The sequence below is a fragment of the Centroberyx affinis genome, unplaced genomic scaffold (genome assembly GCF_046629955.1).
Source record: "Centroberyx affinis isolate AG114_WGS23_722 - 3 ecotype Tasmania unplaced genomic scaffold, CSIRO-AGI_Caff_v1 ptg004590l_1, whole genome shotgun sequence".
NCBI lineage: Eukaryota > Metazoa > Chordata > Actinopteri > Beryciformes > Berycidae > Centroberyx > Centroberyx affinis.
In genome coordinates, this window is record NW_027282208.1 from 392,721 (window position 1) to 402,500 (window position 9,780).

The 9,780-nt window shown below is 42.3% G+C and overlaps 1 protein-coding gene across 1 annotated transcript in view; it reads left to right on the forward strand.

The window, feature by feature from the left end:
* Window positions 1–490: 490 nt before the first annotated feature.
* Window positions 491–9,780, forward strand: part of wdfy3 (WD repeat and FYVE domain containing 3) — a gene marked incomplete at its 3' end in the record, with an annotated part of 78,306 nt that continues 69,016 nt past the window's right edge. Inside the window, exons 1-3 of the mRNA XM_071544457.1 lie at window positions 491–694; window positions 3,732–3,855; window positions 7,509–7,618. Coding sequence (XP_071400558.1) covers window positions 515–694; window positions 3,732–3,855; window positions 7,509–7,618 — 414 coding nt within the window. The remainder of the gene's footprint in view (window positions 695–3,731; window positions 3,856–7,508; window positions 7,619–9,780) is intronic.

Below are 9,780 nucleotides of genomic sequence, written 5' to 3' on the forward strand. Positions count from 1 at the left end.
TCTTATGCTTTTTTTCTGCTTCTTATCAACAGATGTTTGTCTGTATGGTTTGGCAGCTTTGCAATTATGTCAGAAATCTCCTAGCAACAATCTTGAAGATCCTTTGGGGAATTGGCTATGTGGAAATAATGACTAAATACCAAGCTAGAAAAAGAGAGATCTCTAAAAAACAAAAAATGAAGATGTCGATCCATGACTCAAAGTAGATCTAAGTGAAAGGTCCAATAATGCATCTTTGTTCCTGTTACTGTGACACAGTAAACCGTCTTGACTTTAGCACTAATCTGTACTACAAATAACTACAGAGACACAAACTCAATCAGATGTATCACTTATGAAATGATCAGTTCCCAGCAAAAACAGCACAGAACAGACACGGTGAAGTTTCTGTGGAGATTGCCAGGAGTTGGTTGCTAGTGGTCATTATGTCACCTGAAAGCCCTCTGGAAACATGCCATTGACCTCCTGTCTCCCCCCCCGCAGGGCTGCCTTTGCCCTGACGAAGCCGCTCAAGATGAACATGGTGAAGAGGATCATGGGGCGGCCGCGGCAGGAGGAGTGCAGCCCCCAGGACAACGCGCTGGGCCTGATGCACCTGCGCCGCCTCTTCTCCGAACTCTGCCACCCGCCTCGCCACATGACCCAGAAGGAGCAGGAGGAGAAACTCTACATGATGCTGCCCGTCTTCAACAGGGTAAGTCACAGCAGGGGTGGAGGGAGGGCTGGAGGGGTGAACAGAGACGTCCCAAGGCAGGGGACACATATAGGCAGTCCCGAGGCTTGTGGACAAACCTAGATGGTCCCAGTTCAGAATCAGTTCTGCAAGTCCACATATTGATACATATTGAGTTGTGTTGTTTTTGTGTTTTTGTAAAGTACTTCGTTCCTGTGGGTGTCACTCTAGCGATCATTTCACGGCAGCTTTGAGAAGTACAGAGGCCCACTTGACCAAACAGTTTTCCCATATAATGTTAATATTTGGCCGTCTAAGTCCATTTTGTTTCAGATCCATTTTGGGTGCTGTGATGGTGTTCCTTGTCAATGATAGTTAAGAAAAGAAGATTAGCCTAAGTGTTGTCAAGCCCTGAAAACATGTCATGTTGGTAAAATACAATTATGGTAGCCTAATTCATTGTGTCTATGCATGCATGGTGTTAGCCAGACAAGTTGGTGTCCTTTCAGTTTGCGCTGTGTCATCATGAACCGAATAGATGCTCAGGAATCTAAAACAAAAAGGGCCGACATGAACTCATGAATACACATGAATAAAAGTAACGTAACCTGTAAACTCTGCCATTTGATATTAAAATACTCTGATAACACAAATAATTTAGGCACGCACCTGACTAGATACCACCTGGATGTTTTCCAACAGCCTGCGGTTAAATCTAATGGAACTAAGCCTGTTCACTAGTGTGTGTATGTTTACATTTTATCTGAAGTTCATCTCACTAGAGAACAAAGAATTGTGTGTTTTCAGTGTGTATCATGTTATTATGTTGAGCACACTCGAGTACACAGAAGTGTATATTGTTGACATTTAATTTACCTAAAAAAGAGGAATGAATATATTAAATTCAGGTTTTGGTCAGTTTGTCCCCTAATCCGCATAATCATGTATCACAGTACTACAAAGATACCCTGTATAGTTTGTATCAATTCACTGCAGATTTCAGTCATATATACTGTGTACAATATTGATACTAGGTGAAGTATCAAATCGTATGGAATCATATTGTATCGTAATCCATAGTATCGACACTGAGGGCTTTCACAAACCTACATGGTCCCAGAGTAGAGGGCTCCCAAAACTTGGGACTCCCTCGGGTTTTTGCTGTCTGTGTTTGTGTGTGTATTTGTGTGTGTGCCCGTGCATAAACGACAACTAAGGGAAATTATATTACTTAAAATTGCCCTGATTTCAAATAACCCCGATGCAGGATTCAGGCCAATACAGCGACATCACATGCCACGATGGTTCCTGCATCTACAATCTGCTCTGCATGGCACTGAGAGAGCATCCCTGTTTGTTTTCCAGCCATTGCTACAGGCAGTGTTGAGTGTTCTTGTCAAAGTGGAGTGCCTTACCAAGGGCCTCTTGACGTGTCAGCTAATTATCCAGCGCTGGCTGTGATTCACTCACTGGTGGCATAATTCATGTCAGAATTCAAAAGTAGAGTACTCCCAGAGCAGCAGGATGCCTGGCTGCAGGCCTAGTTTCATTTCAGCTTTACCGGATAAATAAATACATGATGGGTCATTGTTGAATCAAGTGTAGTTTATCTTTGACCTGTTCTCCCAGAGGCACAGACTGCAGTGTGCTGTGCGGTTGTAAATCAGGACATGCCAGGAAAACACAGAGATCTAAACATTAATTCCTTCGCATAGTTTACTGATGCTCACTTTGCAGTGGAGGGTCTAGGTACGGGAGCTGAAAACACAGCAACCCAGATCCTCTTCTGTCGAGGCAATGACTGACACACACACACACACACACACACACAAGCTTAGACTAATAAAATGTAAAGTTATCTTGATGCTTTGGCAGAATTGTTTGTGAACTTTCATGCCAATAAAGCCTTGAAATTGAAATCGAAGGCAATGTTAGTAATTTCCACACTGTTGGACTGTGAAGTGATCTCTGGGAATTGCAGTACAAAAACACCACTGCAATGACCTCTTGGTGTCAAAGATGGCAACAAAATAAAAAAAACAAACAAAAATTAGGATATCTTGGATTGCCTTTGTGATTACTGGACAAAATTTGCCACAAAGATGAAAAACATGGTATTGAATATAGTACATTCAATATGCATATACATTTTCAGATTCCAGAAATCATCTTGCGAACCCTCTGTGTGAGAACCATTAGTCTAAAGCATGTTTATGATAAATTGTGTGCTCAATCCTTCATGTCAGGCCATTAACCAGACATTCTTCTGCCTTCATTTCAGAAGTCAGGTGTTGTAAAGATCGATCATAGTTGATTAGATAATTTAAGTGCAACTGGATTACGATGTTTACCAGCCACTTTCAGCTAACTAGATTTTGAATATAAAAAGTTCCTTCGACTGATGGTTGGTTACCTGCCAAAGTGGCTGATAGAGTAACTAATTTAGCGACTACAGACTAAATAGACCAGCATTCATGCTGGTGATAATTTTGTACCCGGAGTCCTGGGTCTGGTTCGGCATGATCTGCAGCTGTTCTTCTGATACTCAACATTATAACAAAATCTACTTAATGCTTAAAGAAGCCAACTATGAAGTGCAACCAGAGGAATAAAAAATGAGATGTTTCATGTGTGACCTTTTAAAAATGCATTTAATCAGTTTTGCGAGCTGAGATTTTTCAAAGTTTTTGAGACTTTGGAAATTACACATGTAGTCATTATATAAGTTCCACTTTTTAGTAGTTCCACTTTTTGGTAGATGGAGTGTTAAATGCATGAAGGAATGAAATTCAGGGCTACCTTTGTTACTTTTGGCCCTTTTTGTTACCTGTACTTGTCATTTTTGTACCATTTTGTGCTGAGTTTTAATGTAAATTGTGTCGCTGTCATCTTAACTTCAGTACTTTTTCTTTTCTTCTTTTTTCTTGATTTTATGAGGTTTATTTTCATCTTATTTGGACAGTTTGTAGTTTCTCTTTCCTCTCTGTTTTTCATCTCTATGTGTCAAGTCTTTTATTCATTTATTTTCTAATAAACTAAAGCTAATGTGTATCTGTAGGTGTTCGGGAACGCTCCGCCCAGCAGCATGACGGAGAAGTTCTCCGACCTGCTGCAGTTCACCACCCAGGTCTCCCGACTCATGGTGACGGAGATCAGACGAAGAGCCTCCAATAAATCCACAGGTGACACCTCTGACATGTACCTCTAAAGGTGCTGCATGTAGCGTTTTTAAACATCCGTATATCATTGTCAGATTAGTTGTGTTCATTTCCCATAACCGTGTTGCTTCCTGTCACAAAGAGGATGCTCCTGCCCCCCCCCTCCCTCGCCCTGGTGTCGCTGCGGGTGTGTTTGTTTACTCTTTGGCTTTACTGAAGAGGAAAAACATGTTGGAAGTCGTTTTTTTCCATCCGCCTTTCACTCCTTCCACCATCTGTTGCTGCCAGAAACTGAAAGCTTTAGCTCCGTCTGCTCTGGAAGAACAGCGTCCTCTTCCTCTTTTGTGCCGTAAAGCAAACCAGCCGATTTCCCACCAAATCTGACCAAATAGCACACAATGTAAAACACAGTGTTGTGATGGTATCGTTTGTTTACGGAAATTACGCTCATCTGCCCTGTCCAGATTTTCCCCTGCTGGTTCAAGATTTGAACTGGCAACCTTACAGTCAGAAATCCACTTCTCTAGTGCTATTCTCTATTTCCTGGACTGGTACTCTATTTAGCACTATAATTTAAGATTTTCATGCTGTATTTACTATCATCCGCCTACATAAAATTCATGCTCATGAACGGAAATACTTTTTACCAGAACTTCTGCTCCAGGTGACGTTGGGTAATCATTTGCTCAATTCTTCCTGTGCTGTTTTTGCAGCTGACATGCAAGAGCAGGGGAAGTTTTGCTTGAGTGAAATACTGTATGTCTTTGGAAATTGGCTTCTGTTTTCCATTTTCCCAACTATCAATGAAAATCTAAAACAAAATGTAGGCCTACATGTATTATTATTATATTTCAAACAACAAAGTGTGATTTAATGTTATTTGAGGTTAATTTTATAGCTACATTTTGCTAAAAATAATTGCTAAAATTGTTATTTTTTGCTCTAGTATCATTTCATAATTGAAACCAGAATCGATACCTGGGCTGATATCAGTACCACTGTCAAAATTGTACTATTGTGGCAACACTAGAACAAACATTTCTTGGAAGAAAAAGAAACAGATGACGACACTTCTGTATTGCCTCTGTGTCATCATGTGTCATCAGCTTTGTATTTCAACCGGAGTGTGTGAAATATTAACCTGTGCAGTTTCAAAAGTATGCAGTGATACCGTCTTCACTCTTGAATTTGTTTCCCGTTCTTCTGGAACAGTGGCTATTTTAACCTACAACTGACTAGCCATATTCGTTTTGCATTCATTTTACCAGCCAACAAGATTATTAGAAAAGAACAGGACCTTTAAATGATGGCTGGTTTCCTGCCAGAGTGGCTGGTAGATGCAAGTTAAAATTTAGCATCATCTGACTGGTGGCTGCTGGCAGTTTCCTGCTCGGCGGATATTTTTGGCCAAAGGGCCTCCTAAATCCTGTCCTGTGTCTTTAATCTGACACTGAAGGTTAGTCTTCACCACAGGTGAGCCAGCAGCCTCTCAAAGCTCTGACACCGGCTCATCTTTAATTAATGCATGGCTTCCCCACAGGAAAGACGTAAAACAGACTCACACACACACACATACACACACATTCACAAACACATACATTCACGCATGCATGCACACGCAGACGTAGCATTTTAGGCAAACTGTCAGTCTTCTGCTCCCCTGTCTCTATTTTCTCCTTCTTCTCTCACTCCATCATCTTTCTCTCTCTCTCTCGCTCTCTCTCTCTCTCTGTCTGATCATGTGACATGCTGTTTTCTAGCAGAGAACGGCTCAGTGATTTTGTAATACCACCCCCTCCAACTAGACACACAGACACACACACACACACACACCCCTCCAGCTGGTCCCCAGGCCTCTGTGGATTCAGTCAGTAGTCGACTCTCTCTGTACTGACTTAGCATTACGCTGTCAGCACCACAACAACCGATTTGGATTTGCTGAACACAGTTAACTGCCGTGGATCAGCTCCCCATGCGGATAGGTTTTTAAAAAAACCTTTTCAAAAGCTTGCTTGTAGGGATGGGACGGTATATTGAAATTCAATATATTACAATACAAAAATGTGATGATGTGTATTATGGGGCAGAAAAAAGAATTGTGATATTAGCTCCATTTTTTTCTGCTGTAGTAATCACAAATGAGACGCTTGACCATCACAATTTCACAAGCTCTCCATCCAAATTATATTATTTAGGCCAGTGGTTCTCAACGTGGGGTCCGGGGACCATCAGGGGTCCTTGAGGGGGTTCCAGGGGGTCCCCAGCAAATTGATGACTTGTTAAACTTCAGCATTATTTAATTTACAAGAAGTTAACACAATTAGAGAATGTAGAAGAATGACTGTTTTGATCATAGTTTCTCTGTTATCTCTCTACCTACAATACAGATGTCATGGAATTCTGGACAAAATCATATCTAATAGTAAAAATATTCTTAGATTTGGGTTTGAGAGACAAAATCTTCATCAAATGAGGATCCGTGTCCCTAATGTGAACTAGATTAGGGGTCCTTGATATGAAAAAGGTTGAGAATCACTGATTTAGGCTACACTTTGTAGTGACATTTTTAAATTGTTGCTTACATTCTAGCAATCATTCACTTCCCCCCTCCCCCCCCTGTATGGGAATCAATCCAGCAACCCTCTGGTCACAAACCTGCTTCTCTAACCTCCAGGCCGCTGCCCCATGTGGTTTTGTTGCTCATCCACGTTCACTGTAAACCTGAGACCCGTGGGCCTGTCCGAACATTTCTGAACAGGTTCACTGTTTCTTAAAGGAACATTTTTGTAGCAGTAGACACTGATGTCATTGGACAAATGTATCGCAGTGGAGGTTTGTCTGTTAGGCTGAAAGGATTAAATGCCGTGTTTGTGTTTTGGGAGTGGAGGGCTAGAAGAGAATTGGCAATAAAGGTGGGAAATTGCAACCAGCCAGATGCTAGGAAATGTTTGCCTCTGGCTCGTCAGTTTGTCTACTCTACCCGCCGCTTTGGCATAACCAGGTAACCAGCCATCATTGGGAGATATACCTAAGGGGATGAAATAGTGAAGAAGGCTGGTGGATAGTCTCTGTGGCTAGTGGATGAAAATGTCAATTTCCTGCCTGGCTGATAATGTTGGGAGATCACATCCTGCCACTGGAGACTTTTTTTTTAGGTCTACATCCTCCTGATGGCAGTCAGACCTAATACATTTTTTCACGCTTGAACTACACAGATACACACTCATGCGTGCACACACACACACACACACACACACACACACAAGCACACACACAAGCACACATCAAGGCATCTGTTTTGTCCATTAACTTTAGAATATAATAGGTAAAAAAAAAAATGATGGTTGGTTACTTGCTGAAGTGGCTGGTAGAGAAGACAACTTACCAGCCACAATTATAATTTACCACCATTTGGCTGCTGTGAACTTCCCACCCTGACAGACACACACACACACACACACACACACACACACACACACACACACACACACACACACACACACACACACACACACACAATCACCCAAGCTTATTCACTTGTCATGTAACCGAACATTGTGTTTGTTTTAGCAGCCCATCTGCCTACCACAATGAGCTGTCATTTATCATCTGCTGATCTGTGTATGTGTGTCTGTGTGTGTGTGTGTGTGTGTGTGTGTGTGTTTTCGCTCCTCCAGAGGCAGCCAGTCGAGCGATAGTCCAGTTCCTGGAGGTGAACCAGAGTGAGGAGGCGAGTCGCGGCTGGATGCTTCTGACCACCATCAACCTACTGGCCTCCTCCGGACAGGTTGGTACCATAACACCCTGTCTGTGTGTGTGTGTGTGTGTGTGTGTGTCTGTGTGCACTGTGTGTGTGCACAAACTGTATGCCTCTGTGTGTGATTGCCTGCCTGTCTTTCTCTGCAGTTTGTGCATTTTAAAGAATTGCCTTCACGCTCTGTATTGAGTGTAGATGTACAAAGAAATGGGGGGAAACGACTTGTAAAAAAAGAGTTTTTTCAGCCTAACATCTCTCTTTGACCTATTTGCATCTCCCCTCTTTGATCTGCCAGCAGAAAATAGCATCAGCCTCTGTAAGAGAGAGAGAGAGAGAGAGACTTTAGTACAAGTACAAATTCCCACCTGACCCATCCCGAGCCTTTTCTCCCAAACACAGTCATTTGTTTCATCGGCTGTGCTATACTGGATGAGGAAATAGATGCAGCCTCTGTTGTTCATTCCTGAATTGCAGCCTCATGCCAGCTTTCTTCGCTACTTGTAATTTTCATCACTATGTCTTTGTTCTCACAGTTGTTCTACTGTAGCTTGTGAATGGCATTTTGGGCCTGTAGTCAGCTCCACCAATCAGAAGTAACGTATTAAAACCAGGGTCAGTCCTGGCTTAGCTTTCTTGTTACAAGATGGTATAAGATGTTTTTTCCTGGTGAGCCAGCGAAAACAAATAAATTATGGTCTGCTGCCTGATTCTGAACGATTAGATAATTTAAATGAGACTGTGAAATGTATTGTCAAATGCATGCATTGTAGTCGAATTTTGCTGCTGCAACAATATTTCCCCGCCATGCCGAAACTTGGCTTCAAAGACGTACCACCTTCAGGGTTCCTACGCAGGTCTGGAAAGTCTGGAAAAGTATTAAAAATGAATTTGATTATTTCCAGGTCTTAAATAGTTTGTGAATTTAAAAAAATGTCTGGAAAAGTATGGAAAATGTTGTGGTTCAGGTCCAATACACACATAATTCTAGCTTTTATGTTGTTGTAGACCCACTTTGAGTCCACAGTTTTTGTTGATGTGAAGAATAATGTTCAGATAGAGGGACGCTCTTATTACCCAGCCGCTGTCAGCATGCATTATATCAAATACCGACCAAAATGAAATCCAGTCAAGAACATAGGGTCTGAGAAAAATATGGAATTTTAAAATGGAAACCGTGTAGGAACCCTGCCAATCATCTCACATATTCTGATATTTGTCGCTGTGAAGAAAAATCTTACAGTGATATGACCTAGTTAGCAGGGGCAAGATGTCTATCTGCGTAAATCATATTGAACACCAGACAAAATCATCAAAACAAATCAAGATCTGGAAAAAGTATGGAATTTTTTAATTGAAAATGCGTAGGAACCCTGCACCTTCCTGGTCCCCTGGTTTAAACCACACAGAGCTATCGGGTCAGACATTAAGCTCTTGTTTTTCTCTCAGTATGCGGCTCCTCTAATGTGGCGAGGAGACGTCTTTTTGAACTTGGCCTGGATTCCTGTGGAGGTCTTGAGGGGGAGCGGTGCTGTCAGTCGGTCGGCCGGCCGGCTGCCTCTGCTGCTCCGCTGCACAGCAGAGAGTCGCTGCTGTTGTCGAGTCGGACACGTTTCTCCCTGCTCCTCTGCAGATCTTTATTTGAAGCCTCCCTCCTTTCCTCTCTTTCTTTGAGTTACTGATGCTTGTCAATGCACACACACACACACACACACACACACACACATACACACACGTAGCCATTGTAGAAGTTGCACTTTTTACTGGATGCTTACTCAACTGCTTCTGCACGTTGACTTCATCCCCACGAGAGCGTGCTTGGAAAAAGTAAGGTTTGCTCTCTTTTCAGCCATTGGATGTTAGAAGGAATATTCTGGTACATAGTCAGGTGAGAGATACTACAGTTTCTGTTTCAAGTATGCCTATTGATTCTGCTGCATTATGTTCAAGACAGCGTTGTCTGCAGCAGCCTACTAATGCAGAAGAGATGCAGGATAAATGGATGAAGGGGCATCCAGCTGCCATTGGATACACATATACACAGCCAAGCAAACACACACACACACACACACACACACACACACACACACACACACACACACACACACACACACACACACACACACACACACACAAACACACACACACGCTCACAGTGTAAACTCTGCACAGCGAACATTGTCAGGGAATAAAAT